Source organism: Lontra canadensis, unplaced genomic scaffold, assembly GCF_010015895.1.
Source record: "Lontra canadensis isolate GAN:19392208 unplaced genomic scaffold, GSC_riverotter_1.0 scaffold2, whole genome shotgun sequence".
Lineage (NCBI taxonomy): Eukaryota > Metazoa > Chordata > Mammalia > Carnivora > Mustelidae > Lontra > Lontra canadensis.
In genome coordinates, this window is record NW_022630996.1 from 4,840,978 (window position 1) to 4,865,495 (window position 24,518).

Here is a 24,518-nt window from a genome sequence, read left to right on the forward strand (position 1 = left end):
AGGTTTTACTAATCAGAAACACCTGCACCAGACATCAGCTGCAAAGTGAAAAATAGGAGAAATAGTGCAGATCTACCTGGGGCAAATGTAGTGCCAGAGCTTCTGTTGTCCGTTCGCCAGCATCGTCAATGGGAGCCACAGGGTCTGCACAGCAGTGCCTGCGGAGACCTACATTGGCCAGGGCATGGTGTGGTTCTGTTTTGTTTTTGTTTTTTGTTTTTGCTGCAAAGCCTTTGATTCTGTCTCTCTGCCCATCCCATTGGAATTTGTGAAATTCCAAATATCATTGAAGAGATTCCCTTACAGTAAATTATCCAGAATAGATTCTGTTGCTTGCAATAAGGAATTAGACTAATACATTATCCAGTTCATTCTATGGGACAATTATAGAACCTATCTTGTAACTTAATAATCATTTTTAATTTTTTTTATTTTGAGGTACTTGAAGACTCACAGGCAGTTGTAAGGATAAATATGAGAGACCTATGTACCCTTTACTGTTTCCTCTAATGGTAACGTCTTGCAAAATTGTAGCACAATTTCACAAGCAGGATATTTTTTGTAATATTTATTTATTTAAGGTATCTCTATACCCAATATGGGTTCAAACTCATGACCCCAAGATCAAGAGTCATACTCTTCCAACTGAGCCAGGCAGGTGCTCCACATTCAGGATATTGGCATTAAAATAATATCGATATGATTAACATCCAGAACATTTCCACCACAAGACTCCTTCATGTTTCTCTTTTATAGCCATGCTGACTTCCATCCTATTTCTACACTTCCTTATCCCCTGCCAACCACTAATTTGTTCTCCATTTCTATAATTTTGGCACATAAACTTTGTTATATAAAAGGAATAATTAAGTATGTAATCTCTTGGGATTGGCTCTTTTCCACTCAGCATATGATTCATCCAGGTTGTCACATGTATTGTTACTTTGTTCCTTTTTATTGCTGAGTAATACTCCATGGTATCAGTTACCATGGTTTAACTATCTACCCACTGAAGGACATCTGAGTTGTTTTCAGTTTGTTTATTATGAGTAAAGCTGCTACAGATATTTGTGTATGGTTTTACATAAACATAACTATTTCTTTGGGATGCACACTCAGGAGTATAGTTGATGGATAATACAGTAGTAGCTTATTTAGTTTTTAAGAAACTACCAAATAGTTTCCAGAATAGTTGTACCATTTTAATTACCACAAACAATGTATGAGTGATCCAGTTTCTCTGAGCACCCCCATAGAACTTGGTTGCCAATATTTTTTTAATGCATTCTGATATGTAGTAGTGATATCTCATTCAAGTTTTAATTCTCATTTCTCTAATGGCTAATGATGAACATTTTCCAATGTGTTTTTTTGCCATCTTTATATCCATTTTGGAAATACCTCTTACAGTCTACCACCCATGTCCTAGTTGGATTGTTAGACTTTTTAATACGGAGTTTTGAGAGGTTTTTAAAAATATATATGTTTTACATACTGGTCCTTTGTTAGATATGCAGTTTGCAAATATTTTTTCCTGGTCTGTAGTCTCTCTTTTTGTTCCCTTAACAAGATTTGTTGCACAGTGAAAATTTTTAATTTTGATGAAATCCAACTTGTTAATTCTTCCTTTTAATCATTGTGCTTTTGGTCCAAGGCCTGAGAACGAGGAGCACCAGTCTCAGCTCAAGCAAAGGCAGCAAATTTGTCCTTCCCCTGTCTTTTTATTCTGTTTGAGCATATGGCAGATTGGATGATGTCCACCCACCTTGGTAAGGGTGATCTTCTCCCAGCACCCGCCACGAGCTTCATTGAGATATAATTAGCATACAACATTGTGTAAGTTTAAGTTATACAATGGGATGATTTGCTACACATATATAAAAAAGGGAGTGGTGGCTTGGAAAAATACTAGAAAATAAAGGACAAGGATCTTCTTTTTGAGACACAGTTGACACGCAAACATCAGTCTCTGGGGCATTACATTACCTTCAAGTTTTTGCCATGTTCAACACCAACCCAACTATTATCTTTTAAATATACATACATATATATATGTTTTATTTATTTTATTATCTTTTAAATATATATATATATGTTTTATTTATTTGATAACCTAATTCAATAGGCATTATGTATTCTAGTCTTGGATCTATAAAAGAGAAAGTATATATGGAAATTAAAATATTAAAAGCAGTGCATCTAGACAATTTAACTTGTCACTTAAATTGTTTCAAAAACCATACATTATTCTTTCCTAAAGGTGATCCCTAACTCTCAATTTGGCTCCCTTTGAAAAAGCGGTTAAAATGTCCTCAACTCTGACCCAGTGATCGGTTTCTCCCTCCTCTGGTCAGGCTGCTCATCATTGTCTGTGACATCAATGCTTACTCAGGTTCATTCAGGATGGGATTTATTGCTCCTTAGAAAGAAATTTCTTAGTTGTTATCACTGAAGGCAAGTAGTCTGAAAGGTAAATTGTCACTTATGTACATACCTGAGAGTGCTATGATATGTATGTAAATGTCCCATCCTTAATTTTGATGCTTTTAGCACTGTCAATATGAGCTGGTTTTGGACAACAATAATGACATGATCTTCACAAGGTGAAATGGATGTTTGAGAGTCTGAAGAGTAACAGCCCCAATGCAGTCATAACAAGGTCAAGCCATGAAGAATAGTTGAAAGAGTTTAGACAGAAGACGATCCTGGCGAGGAAGAGCCTTCCAAAAAATTAGAAATGTAATGACTGAGGACCTCAACAGTGAAGGTTTTGCTTTGGTCCCAGCTCTGCTGGTTATTGATTTTATAACTTGGGGCAAATGTACTATACTTCCATGTATCCCAGTCTTCTCATCTGTAGAGTAAGGAAAAGAGGTCTTACTTTCCTCATAGAATTGAAGACTGAATGGAAAACATGTATGTGAGCAAAGCATTTATTGGAGCCTCTGGCACATAGGCAGTGCTCAATAAAAAGTAGATACTATTATTATTATTATTATTATTTGATATTACTATGGTATCAAACAAAAGATCCTGGAATTCGAATAGACCTCACCGAACACTGAGGGCAACCAGGAGGTGGTAGCTGCCAAGATATGTCTGCTCCATGACCCTGTGGTTGCTACCCTTGTGAGCTGGGGCTCTCTGGATGCCTACAGCAATTGTGACTGCTGCATCGGAGGTGTGTGGGGGTGCCGGGGCCTGGCGGTGGTGGCGGTGGTGGTGGTGGTGATGACTCACTGCACAGTAGGACGTGGGAGATAAGGGGGTTATGCTCCTGAGGCAGCTCCCAGAACAGAGACGACTTTGCCTCCAGGAGGCAGCAGGGTGGGGAGGGGAAGGCTGGCAACCGTGTTGCCATATCTTCTTGGTTGGCTCAGCTTTTCTAGGAGAGACACTAAGTCCAGGCCACAGTGCCTGTTCACGGGGCTCATGTAACACAGCACATTTATGCCTCAACCAGCTCTTATCTAATCTGAATTGTCCCTACTACCATTTTCCTAGAGAAACTTCAGCCCAGATGGCTTGACTGGGTAGGAAAGGAATGGGGAGGGGAATGGAGTGAGGGGAGCTAGAAGTTCAAGGTTGATCATCTAGGGAAGGGAAGAAGAAGGTACAAAAAGAAGGTACAACCGATTTGTATCCAAACAGAACGAAAACCTCTAAAATCCCAAGTCATCATTTTGGTCTCAAGATGATTCCTACAGCAGCCCTTAACCACGATTCCACTTTCTACCATAGGCATTGCCGTTTTCCTGGTCATCCAGAAACAAATTATGAAGCCCACCTGTGACTGTTATACCCACTCCCTCCTCCCTGACTGCATCCGCTTCCATGACATTGTTCCCTCCCATAAAATTTTTCTGTCCATGTATTTATATCCCCTCTACCATCAACCTGGGCCAAGCCTTCACTTCATTATTCTTGTACCACCCAAGTACCAATGTGTCTCTTGTCTCTCATCTCATCAATCCAGATCCCCAGTACCACGCCAGCTTTACACAGCTACTATTTTTGTCACGTTAGATTTGTCCTCAGAAGACTTCAATCTCTCCTTTTGTGGTGCCCAAAGCGCTAACTTTTCTTCATGACTTTCCTGACTCCATCGGCATGCTGGCTTTTTCCACTTCACTAACCACAGACGGGGAGACTTACCCCAATCCCAACCAATGCACCATAACACAACACTGATGTGGGCAGGAAATACTGCAGAGGTATCGTTAGTGTGACTATCCTATCTTGCCTGGGAAGGGAAAACAGGTGACAGACGTGAAATACTGTCTCTCAGAAATGAGCTCACTGTGACCGCAGGGGAAGACCTCAATGTGGTGTGGGAGAGAGAGTTTCTGGCTTGGAATGCAATTCATTCCTATAAATATCTATAAACCATCTTAGGTAGACATGAAAGAAAAAGGGACACCGTCCCTGCCACTAAAGATTTTCAATCACTAGGGAGATGAAGATGCAACCACCTGTGGGAGACAACAGAGAATGAAAGACTCAGTAATGCCTCATTCTTTGCAGACGGTATGAGCTCCCGTGGGGTGGGCAAGGCAAATATTAGACTCATTTTCTAGATGATAAAACTTTCTTACCTGCTTGAGAATTTAAGTGGCTTGTTTACTGTCACACGGCTAATAATTAGCAGATCAGGGTCTCCTGGCTGTGCACTGCTCTGCCTGCAAACAGCAGAGTTCTGACATACCCTGAGAGCCATCAAACATTCCCAGGAGCTGTAAGAGCTCCTGGCCAAGGTGGCATTTACCTGAGAATTGAAGGATCCAAGAGATTTCAATCATAGGAGAAAGGAGTGAAGAAATAATATTCCAGAAATAAAAAAACTCCTTGAGCAAAGGCATAGACCAGGACAAGAGGAGCCACCCAAGAGCAAGATTGCTTCTGGAGTGAAGACTCCCTCCCTTCGCCTCCCCCTGAGAAGCTGAGATAAAGGAGGAGGAGAGGTCTGGGTGTCTCTGGGCTGATAAACAGACTCCACCCAGAGGCCAATAGCATGAGTATGGGGACAGGAGAGTCAAGTGGCAGAAGTTCCCCCTCTCCAGGACAAATGAACTGGGGTGGGGGTAGGAGGGAGGCCATTTTCCTGAACCTGTTTTCAGACTCAGCACTTAGAGCAGAACCAGGAAGTTTCTGGGAGCCAGAGAGGACTGAGAGAGGGCAAGTCCCCTGGAGAAAACTGTTCCCTTCTGGGGTCAGATGGCCAGGGTGGGGGCGGATGGCCCTGTGTGCGAGTGCTGTGCCCCCCAGGAGAGAGGAGGGAACATGAGGCTTGGAGAGCAGAAACTGGAAAGGAGAGGGAGGTATCCGGAGAGGGAGGAAAGCAGGGGTGCATCCAGGGGAGGGGCCCGCTCCGAAGCCCTTCTGGGATCACTGCCCTGGATGATAGCGCCTGTGTGACAGGAAGCGTCAAAACGACCTGATATAACTCTCTTTAATGCACCCCCTTCCTGAACTAGCTTCTCTCCCCTCCATCCTCCTCAGTTCAGGAGGGTGGAGACCAGAGTGGGGAAGAACCCGGGCCGGGGGAATGAGCCGGGCAGGTGGAATGAGATCTCCCCGGAACCAGGAGGTAAGTGCCCTCCTTGACCCTTGTGGGGCAAATGAATGACATCCCTTCCATCTCTGACATCCCATAAACTCTAACCCTTCACAGCCTACTTGGTTCTTACCCAGAACAGGTGGCATTTCTCGTTTGTGCATCTCCCAGGGGTCCAAATAGGGCTGGGTTTAGGGAGAGTGAGGAGAATGATCTCTCTACAAAGGGGCCCTGGCACTAACTTTTCCTTTCTCTTTCCTCTCCCCTTTCTCTTCCTCACCCCTCTCTCCCAATGCCCTCCATCTTGTGGTTTTCACTTCCTGGTTGCCGGTACAGAGATCTCCAGAAGAAAGTCTGTCCACTGCCACTGAACCCAGTGGACAGTGGTCCATGGTCAAGCGGGTGCTAATGGCTGGCCTGCTTTTCAGTGTGTTCCTTGGTTTCTCTGTGCTTTTGGTGTACATCTTCCGGAGCTGTGGCCCTCGTAAGCATGATCCTGGAAGCCCCCAACCTAGTCAGCCCTTCCTCATCAGGGGGCAGCCTCTGCCTGCCCGGCATCCCCGATGCTTTGTGCCCTTGGACTTACTCACCGCTTACCCTACCTGACCCATTCCTCTCTCCCCACTTCCCAACTTCTTCCTCCCCATCTGCTCCTGGTCTTGGCTTCCTCACAGGGTCCCTCTCCCCTTTCTTCACCAGGCATTCCTTTACCTAGCCCCTGGGGGGAGCCCTGTCCCTTTCTCTTTCCCTCTCTCCCTCTCCCAGTTCTGAGCGTTTCCCCACAGGCCCCTGTACGACTCCTGTGTGTTGGGATCTCCTGGCTCGTTACCTGGCCTCTGGAAATACCAGTGTGGCCCCCTGCACCGATTTCTTCAGCTTTGCCTGTGGACAGGCCAAAGGGACCGATTATTCTTTCCAGGCTCTTGCAGAGGAGAATAAGAGCCGACTTCGGAGAATATTGGGTGAGGCCCTTTGGGCAAGTGGGTGGCTCTGAGCCTATTACTATCTTGTCCCAAACCTGTGTGCTTGTGGGACAGCTGGTGGCTTCTCTGTCACTGCAGCTTGCTCCTCAGTACCTCCCCCCTTCTCTCCCGTCCCTCTCATCATCTTCCCTTTCCTGCTTGCCCATGACTACTGCATTCTCTTCAAGCTCTCCCCTTGTTACTGCCCCTAAATGTTCGATTTCTCTCCTATGCCTGGGACCTTCCCCACCTGCGTCCCCTCACCACCTGCTGCACGTAAGCTCATGTGTCCATCACTCTCAGTCGCCAGCCCCCCTACCCACCCTGTCTTCTAGAGCCCCATCAGTGGTCAGTATCTTCCTCTCCTTCCCTGCACTTCTGGCCCCCTCTCACCATTACCTCCTGTTCTCCATGGAAACCTTGGACCTTGGTGTGAAAACCTCCCCTGGAAAAAGGGGGATCCTGTGGCTGGCCGGTTGGGATGATGTGGCCAGTGGGGTGAGAAGTGTGTGGGGGGAGGGTAGTATCTTGCTGTGTGTCAGGGAATGGATCCAGACAGGTACAAAGGGTGTAGAGGAGAGGACCCACCTAAAGCCCCGGGGGGTAGAGAAGAGGCTATGTGTGGAGAAGACAGAAGACTGACAGGAGAAGTCTGGGAAAGGAGCTGCGGCCATCTGGGAGGTTGAAAGTTGGGGGATGGTGGTGACGATGGGGAATAAGATGGGGTGCAAAAAGCAGGCATTTCCAGTGTAAGGTGGCCGAGGGTGTGTGGGCTGTATCCGCTGGAATTTGGGACACATGAATATATCCCTCTGCCCTCCTATCGATGGAGAAAGAATGGAGGCTGGCCTTCCCTTGATGGGCCATGCTTCCAGTTAAGGCCCAGAGATGAAAAGAAAATGAACGCTCAGGATGAATGCTATTGCCCGCAAGAGAGTGAAGGGTATCGGGGGCTGAGGGACAGGCAGCAGGTATTACAGAGTGGCTGATTCCAAAAATATGTCTTTGGGTTGTTGCCATATGTTTGCTTGTTTCCTGGGGTCCCAAGCGAGGGCCTGGACCCTGTTTCGTCTCCTTGTTAAAACTTTCTGGATGATTTCCCTCCCTCCAATCCCTCAATGTTCTTTGGTTTCCCAATTTTTCTAATCTCTTCACTCACCTCCTTCCTGCTTTCCCTTTGCATCCTTTCTCCTGTACCCATAGGTGCTCCTAGGTGTTCTTGTCTCTTCTTTCTATACTGTGTCTTTTCCTCCCTGATTCTCTTTAGTGTCTCCTTTATTTTTCTCAGTCTTCCCCACACTCCTTCTCCCTGCACCTGCTCTCCCACCGAGCCAATCCAGCCCTCCCATCATCCTACCTCTCCACATCCCCGTGTTCCTCCCCTTCCTTCCATTTCCCTGGGAGTCCCCATTCTTGACCCCCTTCTCAGCTCTCTACTCCTTTAATTTTCTCATGCTTCCTTTCTAGAAGCCCCAGGTTCCTGGCACCTGGGCTCTGGAGAGGAGAAAGCCTTCCAGTTCTACAGGTCCTGCATGGACACAGATGCCATCGAAGCTGTTGGGGCTGCCCCCCTCAGACAAGTCATTGAGGAGGTGAGACCCAGGACGTTAACATTTCTAGATACAAAACACACAGGACCAATGTATGCTTAGGGCTGCTCCCTGCTTTTTTTTTTTTCTAGAAAGGGAGGGGGGTCTCTTTCCTAGGGATCTCCAAGTTCCAGGAGGGAGATGGAAATAGCAATACCCTTTGGAAGCATGAGGACCTGGGTGTGGTAGAGAAAGAAGGATAGAGGTGGAGCCTCAAGGGCTCCAAGCACTCAGAGTAGTGGTGAGAAGTAGCGGGTGTCTGAGGAAGGGGGCGGCAGGTCTCCCAGGCTATCACCCTATTCTGAGCCCTGTCTCTCTGCTTCCCAGCTTGGAGGCTGGCGAATCTCCGGTAATTGGACTTCCTTAGACTTTAACCGAACTCTGAGACTTCTGATGAGTCAGTATGGTTATTTTCCATTCTTCAGAGCCTATCTACAACCTCATCCCACCCCTCCATACTCGCCAGTCATCCAGGTGAGGGATGCATTGGCAAACATGCAGTAAGACCTGGGCCCACTTGGTATTCTAGCCTAGCATCTCCTAGTGGAAGTTTGTGGGCTGAAGAGAGAGGACAAATGTGCAATGTAGGAAAGATCCCTATCTTGAGGGAAAATTATTGATGGGACACCAGGGACACTAGGTGAAATCAGGGAAAGGAGTAGTAGGGCCAGTTGGGAGAAGACAGACATAGTTCCTATCTTCTTACTGCTTATCTGGATTACCCCTACAGCCTCTTAGTGAACCACATTATCTTCAGCATCACTCTCCTCGTATCTGCTCTTCATTCTTGCTAGAGGGACCTTTCTAAACCAAGAGCTAATTATGCTATTGTCTCTGTGTACATGCCTCCAATGCCTCACCAGGTCATCACAATCTAGTTCTTAATCCTTAACAAAACCTTGCAAGTCCTTTTATGATCTGACCCTTACACACTTATCCAGCCTTGTCCCCCTTAAACCTCCAGCCATGCTAACTTACAGCTTTAGGACTATTCCTCAATTCTTTGAATAGATGAATCCTTTGCTTGCAACACTACTCCCCAACCCCTCAAGCTCAGCCTACAAAACTCACGTATTTTTAAAACACGGGATTTGATCTTGATTTCTCCCAGGCAGACTTCACTGACACCCTAGTTATGAGTTAGGTAGACCCCTTTGTCCTTCCACTTCCCAAACTCTCATCATTGAACACCATGTTAAAGACCATGAACCCCTGAAGAACAGGACCACAACTTGTTCATTTCTGTTCCCCAGAATCTAGTAGAAGGCCTGGCAGCCAGAGACCCACAACAGGTGCTTGCTAAACAAGTAAATAAATAAAAATGTTGAAGGTATCAGTATTGTGATGGGCAATGCAATCTATTTGACTCCTGCTCTCACAAATTCCACAGAATTATGTGGGGATGAATATATAAGAAAAGCTGTCGTTAACCAGTATGAGGCATTCTAAATTTCTGTTCTAAAGGGTATGCTCAGGAGTTTAACCTGTGTGGCCTTTAAGGAGCAGTTAAGATCTGCAGTGGGTAAGGAATGTCCCAAAAAGGGGGGAATGTGAGCTGAGACTTGAAACATGGTTCAATCACATAGGTGAAGGTGAAGCTAAGGGCATCAGGAGGGCTTCGGGAAAGTCCTGAGCTAAGGGAAGAGGCTGAATGGTGTGACTCCTCTGTGGGGTCAGTGAGAAGGCTGATTTGTGGAACAGAGGGTTTGGGGGAGGGGGGAGGTGTGGTGGGAGATAGATAAGAGCAAGACTGAAGACTTGAGTTTGGGCCTTATGATTCCAGGCCTCAGAAGTCAGATGGAGGCGATCACTTTGACTTAATAGAAAAAACAAAACAAAACAAAACAAAAATGCTGCTGGGTCCTTTCAAATATCAGGGCTGTTCATTGCACTTAAGCAGAGACAGTGATTTCAGAGGTCAACCTAGAGATGTTGAGGAGTCTAGAGGAACAATTTGTAGGTTCTGAACTAAGATGATTGTGAGGAATTGAAATGGAAAGGAAAGGCCAGGCATGAAGATTTAGGCAACTTCATCCCCGTGGTGATGGTCCCTGGTGCTTCTAGAGGACTTGGTGACTGACTGGAATGTAAATGCAGAAAATGGAGAAACTGGAAAATGACCCCACAGTTTTGATGTGCTGTGAGTGGGAGGAGGATGGTTACCATCAACTGGAGACTGGATGGACTCTGAGGGGAAAAATAGGTAGAATTGACTGCGGAGGGATCACCCCCATGGGGGCCTGGGGCCAGGGAGGAGGAGTCAGACCAGCATGGCTGAGGTACAGAGGACAGGGGAGGAGCATCTCAGGAGGGACGGATCATCATGGGTTCCAGAGATTTCTGACCTCAGAGAATGAAGAACGAGAAGACACCATTGGGAAGCTTCTAGAAGAGAATATCAAAAACGGTTTTAGAAATGGACAGATTGTACAGAGTTTAAAAGGAAGGTAAGGGAGTTGAAGCAGGGACAGAGATGACTTTTAGTTCTTCAAAATGTGGACATAAATGTGACAAAGGAGCCATGTGAAAGATTTTTCAAGATGGGGAAAGCTTGAAATGGGAGCGGGATATTGAAGTTGGAGCAAAAACAGGCAAAGTGTGGGAGCAAAGGTCTTCAGAACAGAATCACGGACATGCCAGGACTAAGGTGAGGACAGATGAGGTAAGTGAGGCACTTACCTGTGCACAAAATCAAAGAGGTTAGCAAAAACAGCAATCAAAGTAAATATTTTAATAATTAAAAAAAATCAAAACCAATGCAAAAATCCATGATAAATAAAATAGCAAATTTTTGTTCATTGCGGATTTTTTGAAGAGATTATTTCTTCACAAAATGGACCAAAAATCTTATTGCAGACTTTAAAAAAAAATCTTTAATTTTTCTTCAAAATGGATAAAAAACACACTTTAGATTTTCAGGAAAAAAATCTGTGATGAACAAAGATTTGATCTTTTAGTCAGCATAGATTTTAGCATTGATTTTTATTTAAAAAACACCAATTAGAATATTTATCTTGATTACCATTTTCAGTACCTCTTAAATCTTGTGCCTGAGACAGTTTCTCACTCCCTTAACTCTAGACCTGGCCCTAGTACAGGGGATGGCTTCCTTCAGGACATGGATTAGTATGCTTCTCTCTTGCTGAACACCCCTAAACTGGTTGAAATACCCACCCTGTCTTGACATTTCTATGTCTAGACTCTTTCCCCCCCATGTTTCCTGGCCCAAATCCCTCCCTTTCTTTGTCCTCTTTGCTCCTTCTCTGTATCCTGAGGCCATCTTCTGTGGTATATTCCCCTTCTCCCCACACCTGTCCTCTCCTTCCTCCATGCTCCCTACTTCTCTCCAGTATCTCTTGTGTCCAGATAGACCAGCCAGAGTTTGATGTTCCCCTCAAGCAAGAGCAGGAACAGAAGATCTATGCTCAGGTAAGATGGCTCCATGGACAAAGCTCAGGTCCTGACCTCTGATGTTCAGAGAAAGGCAGGGGCCTCTGATGGCTGTGACTGAGGTTGCCCCTTCCCCAGATTGTGCGGGAATACGTGACTTACCTGAACCAGCTGGGAACCTTGCTGGGAGGAGAACCAAACAAAGTGCAAGAACATGCCTACCTGTCCATCTCCATTACCTCGCAGCTGTTTCAGTTTCTAAGGCCCCTGGAGCAGCGGCGGGCACAGGGAAAGCTCTTCCACATGGTCACTATTGACCAACTGCAGGTGCCTTGAACCAGGGACTGGAGGAGGTGGGCACGAGGGCTTCTCTCCCAAACTTTCTTGTTTTCCTGATCTCCTTTTTCCTCATTCCTTAATTCCTTCTCATCCCTAACTTTCCTGGTTCCATCCCTTTCCCCAACAATCTGCCTCCCCACTCCCTGTCAAACCCTGAGGGAGGGGAACCATCCCCTTCAATCCCATCCCCCTCAGCCTTTGTGTCCCTCCTCTAAGGAAATGGCTCCTGCCATCGACTGGTTGTCCTGCTTGCAAGCAACATTCACGCCAATGCCGTTGAGCCCCTCCCAGCTTCTCTTGGTCCATGACCTGGAGTATTTGAAAAACATGTCTCAACTGGTGGAAGAGCAGCTGTCGAATCACAGGTTTGCCTCAGGTGGGATTGGGGAAGCATAAGGGAAATGGAAAATTTCTAGGGCCAGGAGGCCTCAGGGATGAAGAAGATTATGGAAAATTCATGCTGGTAAGGTCCTCCCAGGAAGTTGGAAGGGACCCTTGGACACAAAAGAGCAGAGAATAATTGGGATGGATGGCCGAAGAGGGAATGGAGAGAACAGGAGATATGAGAGGCTTGGGGGGCACGGTTAAACAAAAACACACATGAAATGAGGTGTACAGGTGCCCAGCAAGATACAGGGTTTACTGGGAGTAGAACCCATCCTGTGAAGAGCCTCTAAGCTATAGGAGATGCTAGAAGACCAGTCACTAGAGACAGAAGGCATGTGTGTCTTAGCAGCTAGGAGGTGTGGGCAAGAGGTAGAGGCACATGAGGCCAGTGGTTGGATAAGGTGAAGGCTGGGGGTTCTTTGGGGAAAAAGCTAGGGGAGAGGCCATTTCTCAGCTGTGAAGGATTATGAGGCCCTTATGGGTAAGGCTCTGTGTTGGGCTGCCATCCCCAGTGCCTGGGTGGCCACTACCTGAAGACAGCAGCTTCCTTCTGGGGGCTTGGGTTTAAGGCTCTTCTTCATAGTAACTCAGTGGCAGCAAATTCTAGAAATTCTTTGTGAAGGAAGCCAAGGGCCATTCTTGTGGGTGTGAGCAAGTTTATATATGGTCACAAATCAGATGTAAAGTGAACTGAGATTTCTTGGTTGTGGAAGTAAATGAATCTGTTGGTTAGATTCTTTAAGTCCAGTCTTCCTCTAGCTCAGACCCTTCCCTCCCTGCAACTTGAGAAGTCACCTCTGCATCCAGTTCCTTCTACTACCATTCTCCAACTCACACCAAGGAAAGCTTTTCTTGATTTATTCCAAGGTCAAGCCTTTATTTTCTATAGCTACAGAAGAGAAGGGCCTTCCCCCGGGAGTATCAAGGTGACTACACAAGGGAGGTTGTTCTCAAGGTACTCCCAGAGCCATGGGTGTATGTGTCCATCTCTTTTCCTTCCTCAGAGACTTTCTGCAGAGCCACATGATCTTGGGGCTGGTGAGGACCCTTTCTCCAGCCCTTGACAGTAAATTCCAAGAGGCACGCAGATCATTGATCCAGAAACTGGGGGAGCTGACCGAAAGACCACCTATGGTGAGGAGACAAAGGAATGAATTTTCCCATAATAGGGGCTAAAGGAACATTTGCCATTTTAAGGGATAAATGTTGGCATATCTCTCACAGGGAGAGGGCATGAGGGCATAAGGGCAGTGCCCTGCAATGTCTAGTGTTTCCATAGAAGCAGACAGTTTGGGCATATGGTACTTATATTGAGGACTGAGATGCTGAGTACCATATATTTACACACATCTGGCTATTTTCATGGCCTTTGGCAGAGTACTAAGGTGCAAAGACAAGACTCTAAAATGATCAACAATTGCTTTTCCTTTGTCATGACCTTTAAACTATTTGTCTAGTTATCCAGAGCTCTGTGATTTGAGGACATGGACCTAAAGCTTAGGATTCACTGGGATGCAAGACATGAGTAGCAAGCAGTGGTCTTTCCTCTATCTAGGTGATTACAGTGTTTGATGTTCAAATGTGCTTCACAAAGATTTCATCTCTGGCATCTAGTAGGATCTGCTGGGCCACAGCATGGGCTTTGTGGTCCAGATCCTGATATATGTGAGGTGGTGGCTGTGTGGTAAACACACTAATCCAGGTCTCCTATGTCACATAAGATGTGGAGACACTCTTTTACCAAGAACTTTGGAACCTTAGGTCAGACACATCCAAATGCAAGCAAAGGTGTCTAGAACATTAGATATGCTCCAACCTCAATCAGGGCCTCAGTGTAATCTTGAAAATCACTGGGGTTTCTTTTTCTTAGTAATTTGTGGACCATTTCTGTGGCTTGAAGAAATTCACTGCTTTGGTGACCTGAATCATCTGTGGAGTTCAGAGAGGGGAAATGTATGAAATGCATAGGGACTGTGATGTCATTATCGAGTATTGGGAGTAAGATATTTTTCTAAGCCCTCTAGATATGTATGAGCTGATTTAATTCTCTGAAGAATTTCCTGAGGTAGGCATATCATTTATGCCTATTTTATGATGGGGAAATTGAGGCACAAAATCTAAGTAACTTGCTCAAGATATGACAGCTAGTAAGTTGGTACAGCTAGGATTTGAATTCTGGTAGTCTAGCTTGAGGGTCTGTGCTTAATCACTGTGGTAAGAATAAAACAAAACAAACCAATAAAAACAACAATGACAAAACACTCCTTTTTAGGACTTTCACTCAGATGGGCAAGTCCCCAAGAAGCTTCTACCCAGCCTTTCTCTTGACACAGATGAAGCAGACAGAACTCCAACTCCTCTTAGTTGACATTGCTACAAAGTCCCTGGCAACAAACAGCCTTCTGTCAATCCCAGAACTATGGTCTGATGGTACTTCTTGAAGGATGTAGGTGTGCCAATACTGAAATCACACTTGAAGAACTTAGAAGGCTTACAGATTGCTAAAGTTGCCATCCTTTATATACTTACATACATCCTTTATATCCATTATGTCCATCCTCATATACCATTAGGATTATCGTTGTCCTTGAGCTTGAAAGCTGACTCAAGTTCTACCAACAAGTAGGATAAGAATAATAGCTAATGAACAGTGAGTGTTACTGTATGTCAGGCACTGCTTGGAACACTTAGCGTGGGTGATTTTACTTAACCCTCACAAACACTCTGAGGTCCTTAGAAAGGGCAAGTAGATTTCCCCAGACCAGCTCATTAGATGAAGAAATGAACCCCAAAACAGACCTGTCCATCTCATGAGGCCATGTTTTTAATTACATACTATGTAGGATTGAGAAATCAGTGGGTAGGAAAACATAAAATGGGTTGGAAAATTCTTTCTACAAAGGTCAAGATAGTAAATACTTTTGGTTTTGTGGCCCATATGGTCTGTGTTGCAACCACCCAGCTCTGCCCTTGTAGCACAAAAACAGCTGCATGCAGAGTAAATGAATAGGTGTAGCTGCGTTCCAGAAAGACCCTGGGTCACATGACAAACCCTCAGATTTCCCAAGAGGGAGACCTGGGGAAGGTTGGATTGGCAGTGGGATCTCCCTGCTAGACGTAGGACAGAGGCAATTGTCTAGAGAGTTGAAAGGGTTTTCTGGCAAAGAAATGGACATTACTTCATTGGACAAGGTATGGAGCAGGCTGGCTAAGCTTTGGGGCCACATAAGGGATCCACCTGTGGTTCTGGCTGAGAAGAGATGGTGAGGCAGGCATGGAAGGTTCTGCCTGCTGCTGCTGGCACAAAGAACCAAAGGGAGGAAATCAGAGAGGGATGGAGGGGGCCCAGTAGGCCACTGGAAAGATTTGGCTTTTCTCGGCATGAAATGGAGGCCTACAGAAAGATTGATCTGTTTTTATGTTTCAAAAGAATGTATTTGGAAGGTAAGCAACAGGTGCTGTGATGGATGTGAGCTGTGAGGAGGAGGAGGGAGTCAGACACCACCAACCCATTGGTCTTGATATGACCAAAATTCATGGTTTCATCTAATGGTTATTAATTGCGGATTTCTAACCATATTCTTTGGAGTGAATTCTAATTTATAGAATCCCAATTCAGTAATATGAGGTCTTATTAACTGGCCATATTTTGTTGAATTATTTTCAATATGCCGTCAATGAAATGGCCATTAAACCAGGTCTTCCTCTTATTAAACTTGAGAAGCTGAATTTGGGGAAGTAAAAGCAGAACGTCACATTTATACCTGTGGAGTGAACTCTTTATATTCAGCCCAATATCCTGATTTGTTCAGGTGATTTTAGCCTTTGTTCCAGTCTTCTGTTGTATTACCTTTCCCTTCCCATTGTTGGTTGTTTGCAGCTTTATTTAGTGTATCTTCATTTAGACTATGATTAAAATACCAAAGAAGGAAGAGCAGCAGGTCAGGTCATTGAAGACCTAGCTATAAAGTCATCCATTCATTTATGCAACAAAAATATTTACTGAGCACCTACTATGTGCCAGACACTTCTCTCTGCCCTTGGGATACCACACAGGCAAAAGACAAAAGCCCCTGCCCTCAGACACTGATATTCTGATGAAGGAAGAAAGACAATAAACTAAGGAAATAAAATATGTTCGGTGGCAATTAGTATTACAGAGAAAGAAATCAGGAAAGGGCGAAATGGCATGCTAGTTGGGGAGCATGTTGTGGTTTTTGGTAGGATGTCGGGGAAGCTCATGTGGACTTGGAGTCATTGGTCACCGAGGTTTCATTATGGTTCAGCCCGCTAAGAAGCCATGCAATTCTATTATCTTCCAACACAGATTTCTGCATCTCATTCACAAGGTCTTAGTTTATGGTTGACCCAAAGGCCTCCATGAAACCAATGGCAACACAGTGAAGGGGTACATTAAGGTTTACAAAGTGCTTTCGATGTGGTGCTTCATTTGATCTCCCAAGCAATGCAGGCAGAGGGGGGCAGGCTGGTATTACTCTCCCAGGGATGGTTTGTGTAACCAAAGTGCAGGGGTTAATAATCCACATTTAGTAAAAGCTGAATTCTCTGTTCAGAGATAGTATTGTGGTGGTTCCTTGAAGATGAATCTGGACAATCAATGTGTTTTCTTGGCCTTAAAGCTTTTGACAATCTTTTAGCTAATCACCAGCAGTCAAAAATTAGGAGATGGCACAATAGTAGTCACATCTCCAGCATTTTTGAGTGTGCATGTGGTAAGCATGAAACTGAAGCAGCCCTGAGCTAACATTCCTCAGGGGTCACAAGTGACAGGGGCTGAGTAAGGCAGCTCTATTCAGCCTGGGTATGCTCTGCCCATTGACCCTAGTCCCTCTATGCCCCGTGGGTCTGACGCCAGCTGCTTCTCAGTTACCCCACCACTGGCCCTTATCGAGTCTGTGACTCCTGGTCTCTGGGTTTTCCTAGTTTGGTGAAGTTTTAACCAGAAAAATTGTTATTATTGTGGCATTATTTGTCTTTAGTGATCCCTTAGTAGTTATATGCTGTTTCTCAAGTGTTCAGAAATGATTGGCTTAATGACTTATTCTAGAATTTGGTGTCAAAATTAACATTAAGGATTCCTGGCTGGTGTATAATTTCTAAAATTTACTTTCCCTCTATGGCAAATTAAGAAAATTTATGCTTCCCTTCAGATTCCTATAATTTTCTTCTGATTTCTATTATTTCTTAAATATGATTATTTGTAGTTCTGAGGTTATATCTGCAGCTTATCTTCTGTTCCCTAAAACTAATGTACTGGGCTTCATTATCTTGAGCTTGAAGTATTTCTTCCATCTTTTTTATTTTGGCAATGATTGTTTCCACTATATTTCTCTTTCTAAAAGAGAGAGAGAGCACACATGAGAGAGAGTGGGGGGAGGGGAAGAGGGATAGGAACAGAGAGAGAGAGTTTTAAGTAGGCTCCACACCCAGGGTGGAGTCTGATCTCATGAACCTGAACTGAAATCAAGAATCAGACACCACTGACTGAGCCACCCAGGTGCCCCTCTTTTTCCCTATTTTTAATATATATATAGTATGCTCTATCCTTCCATGTCTTGAGAGACAGCTCAGACACTCAGAACCCCCAGTAGATGAATATATAACCTGTCAACTTCCACCCCAAGACCTGCATTTATTTATAGATTCTGGAAGTTATTTTCCTGCTCATGGGAGATGTCACCCAGCACAACTGTGACCAAAGGAATCCCAGAGTTTTGCAGGGCTTAGCGATGGGTAGTCTCGGGTGGCATCTATGCCCTCCAGGAACCAGGTCAGACCCTGCTGGGGCCTAAGCTATGGGGACAGGCATGGAGGAGGCAAAAGCTCTTGGAAAAATGGGCAGGCATTAGCAAAAGGGATCAAGAAACAACTCAAGAATGAAGAGGTGTGGAAAGGGCAGGCAGATCAACCAAGCTCAAGGCTGATGTGCTTGCTGCCACCCTGGGGGTGGCCGCTACCTCCCCCATGCTCCCCAACAGCCTGATGAAAGTCAGTCTCAGATCCAGGCCTGTCATCAGGAGGCCGGTGGGGGATGGACAGTCACTGAAGGCAGCCCGCCGAGCCTGCCTTGACCCAGTCATGGCTGTCAGACACAGGTTCTCTTTCAGCTCATCTTCACTGTGCATGTTTGTGTTTTAGAGCTGCGGCCAATATCCTGTAGAGAGTGGCTGAGTCCTTATCCTCGCAAGAGGGATCAAGAACACACAAATGTGGGCAACTGGGTCTGGAGCAACCTTCAAAATGGTGAAGGTCAAAATAGGCAGACCCCAAAGTGTCTTCTTCAATGACAACAATACTGGCCTTCCCTTTTTGTTTCCTCTCTTGTGGGAAGCCCCTTAAACTCTCTCTCCAATCTTGGTACCAGAAAGCACAGTGGCAACCTAACTACCCTCCCTGCAAGGAGAGCTGAGAGGAGTAAATAAGTTACAGGAATGAAGTCTTGTGACTTCATCCCTGCTTACCCCAAATTTGCATATTAGCTGTTTTTACAGAGTCCCAGCTCAGCCTTCCCCTAGGCCAGCTCTCTCACCCTTGACCTGTTGAGCGTGTTTCTCAGTTGGTCTCGTGTCATCTCTAGGCCCAAGTCGTGGTCGGCTCCTCAAAGCCATCCCCACCCCCACAAATACCTTCCCGGCATCTCTCTCTTATGTTGGTCAATTTTTTTGTTCCCATGCTAAGAACACCCCAGTTGCCAAGCCCCTACTGAGTTTTTGTACAACCACCTGTCTGCCTTTGAAGTTGACGATGTCTTTCATCTCATCCTCTTTTCCCTGATTTGACCAAAACTTTCTTGGTTTTCTGAATTCATGTTTAGTCTTTTCTTTTGTCTCCTTCTCCTACCAAACAATATGATGTCTAAAACCCATTTTCACTCTGATCATTTTCTTCTTTTTAGGACAAAGTTCTTATAGTCCACAATAACCATTTGGAGGGGTGGGGAAGGTGGCAGAAAGGAAAGAGGGATTACCTTCCCCAGTTTCCATTTTAAGCAAAGAAACATGGGAGGGTGGCAGCCTTTACTGGGCTACCAGCATGGTGCATGTGGCAGGCAGGGACTCGGTGGCCAACAGACCTGCTGAGGTGAGAGGTTTGCTGTATAGTCCTCTCCTGTCCAGGAGACTTTCTGTTTTCCCTAAGGGTGCCTCTGAAAGAACTTGTTTTCAAATTCGGTAGCCAATAAATAAGGATGTTTCACCCAATCCAGGCTCATGAGACTAATCCTGGAGGACATAGCCTTTTTTATTACCAAGTGGCAATAGCCGCATGTGTATCACCAAAAAGGATGATAGAGCAAAGTGAGACAAACCCAGAAAGACAGAGAAAGAGAGCTTCCCCTGTGGATAAAGGTCTAGACGAGATAGGCCCAGGGAGGTGGATGAAGAAGAATGCTTGATGGGAGCCATTCATTCCAGATTTGTCTCCATAGCCTTCCCGCCCTCGATGGATGAAGTGTGTGGAGGATACAGGAAGCTTCTTCAAGCCTACTCTGGCAGCCTTGTTTGTCCGTGAGGCCTTCAGCCCGAGCACCCAAAGTGCTGTATGTGAGGGCTCTTCCCCAGCCCATGTCCCTCCACCCCTTTCTACCCAATCATTCTCTCCTAATTCTACTGACTGTGCCCTACTCTGTGGTTGGGGGATGGTCAGGAAGTCAGGCAGTCACGGAGAGAGAGAGACCACACTATGAGAGAGAAGTCAAAGGAGGCCAGGCTGCATCCCTAGGGTTTACATAGTTTTACTACAGGACACAAGTGCACACAACATGCACGGAATTTGGACAAGTTACCTAACTTTGCTGCACTTGTGTTTCTTCAACCATAAAATGAGAAAATTGAACTCCATGGCCTCTAAACGAATCCCTGTTTCTCTATGATTTCTTAACAACACAGGAAATGACAGGAAAACGGAATGATATAATCTTAAAACGTTCAAGTGAATGAGTACTGAATAGTCTTTGAGTGCCTACCATGTGGCCGATACTCTTGTAAGCACTTTGCATGAACTACTTTAATGCCTAATATCATCCTGATTTTAGAGAAGAGAGAAGTGAAGCACAGAGAGGTTAAGTAACTTGCCCAAGATCAGCTACCAGTTTATAGAGTCAGGATTTGAGCTCAGGCTTCTGATATCGTCATCCATTTACCTCTATCAAGAAAAGATACAAACAAGAAGATAGATGGATGGGAAATCAGTAACCACACAGTCAGTTGTGAAGCTGGAAAGACTTTAGCTTGTTGGAAAGCTGAAATGCCCAGAAAGATGGAGAAAGGAAATGCCGGCCATAATTAAGAGAGTGTGAGGACAAGGGGCCTTAAGAGCAGGGAAGGGAATGATGGTCCTCTTCCTCCCTCTGCTTTCTGAGTGGATCACCTGGCCAAGGGTAAGGATGGTACCTCCCTCCCCTGGAAGGCTGGGATCTCCCATGGAAAGGAACTTTCTCCCCTATTGACCTCAGGAGTGACCAGCTCTCAGATTTCCTTTCTGTGTGTGGCACCTCCTTTCTGTCCCCCCAGATCTCTGTGCTCTGGGTTTCCAGTCACCTAGTTAATATTACTTCCTGCTTTCTCTCTCAGAGATCTTCCCCCTTCTCTGGTAGCTCCTTGGAGCCAAGGCCCTTCTTAGAGGCCCAGCAGGCAGGACCCCAGACTGAAGCTGACCCTGATTCTGTTTCTCTATCCTGGCCCCTTCACAGGCTATGGAATTATTCACTGCAATCAAGAATGCCCTCATCAGCCGCCTCAGAAGGATTCCCTGGATGGATGAGAAGACCCGGAAAGAGGCCCAGAACAGGGTGAGCTCAGAGTGAAATACACGAGTCAGAAGGGGTGGAATTGAGTATTGGACCCAGAGATCACACTGGTGGGAGGAGAATGCAAAGGCACAAGGACACATGGCAAGTGTAAACACCAATATGCTGCCCACATACCCTGGTGACAACACAAAAGGTGGGACCAGGGCAGTGAACACAAGATATTCTCTCTGATCAACTTGGGGTAGCTAGGTTTCTTCTATCTTTTGTGTCTCTCCCCAGGTCACCCAACTGCAGGTGAAGATGGGGGCCCCAGAATGGGCCCTGGAGCCATCACAGGCCAGACAGGAATACAACGATGTGGGTCCCTGCCCTTGCCAGCTCCTCATTAGTCCTCAGCCCCCTGACCCACCTGAGTGGCAGATAATCTGTTTATCCTGGGCAATCCTAACTGACCCCTTCCTTGCCCTGGTGATGGCTGGGTTTTACGGGTGAATATCCACACTGTGGGTCTTGCCAGCAGAACAGCAGAACCTTTTCAGGTCACACTGAGTGTGTGTGCATGCATATACACATGCATTTTTGTGACTTGCCTGAGCATGTTTATCTGTGCTCTGATTTGTGTAAAACCTGTCTGCACTGACATGTGGCAGTGTCATTGTGCTGCCTTCCACTGTACTATGGATGTCTATATGCCGGGGCTTATCCGTCTGTGTTCAGATGTACCCATCAGGGTATGTCAGTGTGCATCTGTATTTGTCTCTGTATATCCGAGTCACTTCCTGCCTCCTCCCAGATACAGCTTGGACCCAGCTACCTGCAGTCCTTCCTGAGCTGTGTCCGATCCCTGCAAGCTAGAATTGTCCAGAGCTTCTTGCAGTCTTTCCCCTACCACAGGTATAAGAGCAAGGGAGACATAGACCCTGCATCTCAGAGATACCCATTCAAGATTAGCAGGAAAGATGGGGGCTTGGGGAAACAGGAACAGTGTGACAGTAGTTGAGAGGGTCTTCATGTCTGGTGGGAGGGACCATAAATGATGGAGATGGTGTTCATATGTGCTCTTCCCATAGGTGGCAGGTATCCCCCTGGGGGGTCAATGCTTATTATTCAATACCTGACCATGTGGTGGTCTTCCCAGCTGGACTCCTCCAACCGCCATTCTTCCACCCTGGCTATCCCAGGTAGGGGCTATTCCCTGAGGGTGGGCAGGGGACTTTCCAAGCCTGATGGACAGATGTTGTGACAGATGGCACTTGTGGTCAGAGAATTGGGGTCAAAAACTTGTATTGGAAGGATTCTGGGAGTAAGACAAACCTCTGTTTCCCCAGAGCCGTGAACTTTGGCGCTGCTGGCAGCATTATGGCCCATGAGCTGTTGCACATCTTCTACCAGCTCTGTGGGTAACAGTGGGCCATTGGGAGGTGGGGCCATTGGGAACCCAGGTGAAGGCCCCAAAAGAGGCCGTGAGGAGGAGAAAGGGTGGGCTCCTGGTGGGACAGTTCTGAACCCTTTGCAATGCTTCTGGGGGCCAGCCCAGTCTGTGGTAGCCCCCTTGTACTCATCCTTACATGCTGCCTCACTATTTCTTTACCTGGCCGCATTTTCAACAGTACTCCCTGGGGGCTGCCCAGCCTGTGACACCCGTGCCCTACAGGGGGCGCTGCTGTGCATGAAACACCACTATGAGACCATTCCCTTACCCAATGGAACCTCCTTCAATGGATCTCGGACATTCCTGGAGAATGCTGCAGACATTGGGGGGCTGGCCATTGCACTGCAGGTAACTCCCATCCCAGGAGCCAGGATCTGTTAATAGCTATTCCTTCTACCATCCCTCATGCAAACATAGCTGTAAAGCCTTTTACTCTTCATATCCCCATTGAAGAGATGGTGATCCCCTTCCTATCCCACAAATCCCTCTTTTCTAGGATATTCATATTTTTTTTCCTCACTTAGACCAGTGTGTCTGTGAAGAACTTGGGCAAAAACCACAAACTGTTTTAGGTTTTGTATGTAGGGCTTCAGACTTCCAAATGGCCATGGTTCTGGAGTCTAACTAAGGGCTACTCCCCATCCCACCCCCATATGCAGGCATACAGCAAGAGGCTGTTATGGCACCATGGGGAGACCACCCTGCCGAACCTGGACCTCAGTCCTCAGCAACTCTTCTTCCGAAGCTATGCCCAGGTAGACAGCTGCCATCTTCCCGCACGGCTCGCTCCATGTCAGAGAAGTACCTTACTGCTAATGCTTAAAGAACAGCTCCTCCCTGAAACACCTTCTCCCAAACAGCCCCAACCCTCTGACATAGAAGTCCCCACTGTCATCTTTTATACATACCACTTGGGGCCATTTTTTTCATTTTACTATAAATTCTTCTACCAAATTCGGCACCCCCTTCAATAAAGAAAAAACTCTACTGCCAAATCCCTCTGAGATGAGCCCAACTTTTTCTTCTCTCATATCTCCTCAAAAATGAGCCTCCAACAGACTGTCTACAGACCCCAGTCCTTCTTGGAGACTGGGAGACCCCAGGTGCGGTCCACACCTGACAGCACCCTCTAAGTACCATGTGCTGTCTCAACAAGACACTACACCCAATTCCTCAATATACTGAAAGACCCTCTCACAGAGGTTTTCCAATAAACCCCACCTCTCAGTCACTGACAGATGGTCTGACTGCACAGCCCAGGTGCCCACCCCCTCACATGCCTCCTGCCAGATCAAGAGACCAACAAATGTGTGGCTTGATCCCTGCTCTCACCTCTGCCATCCCTAGTCACCACCTTGGCACTGGTTTGCCTCATCCTACTGACCCTGATCTACCCTATGATTCTGCCATTTTCCTTACCCCACACGCACCTCTCTTTCTCCACAGGTGATGTGTAGGGAGCCTGGCACCCAGGAGCCCCAGGATCCTCACAGCCCACCCACCCTTCGAGTCCACGGGCCACTCAGCAACACCCCAGCTTTTGGCAGACATTTCCACTGTCCACACGGTACCCTCTTGAACCCCTCTAGCCACTGCCCACTCTGGTAGCCTGGCTAACACAGAGACTTCAATCAGGTGTCACAACGTCTCCCTGCTCCGTCCATAGAATTAGGTGGCAATCACCTTTCTCTTTCCCTTCCAAAAATAAAAGCTGGCACTTGGCATCTGCCTATCTCTTAATGACTCTTTCTTGATATGTTCTATGCCTAGAAGTCAGAAAAAATAAGAGGAGAAAAGGCCAAGAGAGTTCCACAGACACAAGAAAAGGAGAACACCAATGCTTGCTGAACTAGTGGGTTTGAAGGTCAGTGGGCCACAGGTCCAGCAATTAAATGGACCAGTAAGAGACAAAAAGGCTTCAGCTAAGTCTCAGAAAGTTGTCCCCCAGTGTTTTCAGGATTTTATTGTTATTGCTTTTATTGTTGCTACCCACTTCCCCTAATGTGCTGTCCCAAGCAGAATCAAAAGAGGTGCGGGAGAGAGAAGGGCATGGGTCTGGTGTCTTAGGCTCTGGGAGATGGAGCTCAGAGAGTGG

The 24,518-nt window shown here is 46.2% G+C and overlaps 1 protein-coding gene across 1 annotated transcript; it reads left to right on the forward strand.

Annotated features, from left to right (window-relative positions):
• Positions 1–5,230: 5,230 nt before the first annotated feature.
• On the forward strand, positions 5,231–24,098 carry KEL (Kell metallo-endopeptidase (Kell blood group)). The gene is given in 20 exon segments (XM_032867131.1): positions 5,231–5,587; positions 5,891–6,085; positions 6,087–6,128; positions 6,130–6,301; positions 6,304–6,516; positions 7,984–8,108; positions 8,433–8,579; positions 11,472–11,534; positions 11,634–11,822; positions 12,051–12,199; positions 13,226–13,355; positions 19,669–19,779; positions 20,932–21,030; positions 21,271–21,348; positions 21,785–21,885; positions 22,062–22,172; positions 22,320–22,387; positions 22,602–22,771; positions 23,083–23,178; positions 23,870–24,098. Coding segments are annotated over 20 exon segments (2,556 nt in total). The 5' UTR covers positions 5,231–5,452; the 3' UTR covers positions 24,032–24,098.
• The last annotated feature ends 420 nt before the right edge of the window (positions 24,099–24,518 follow it).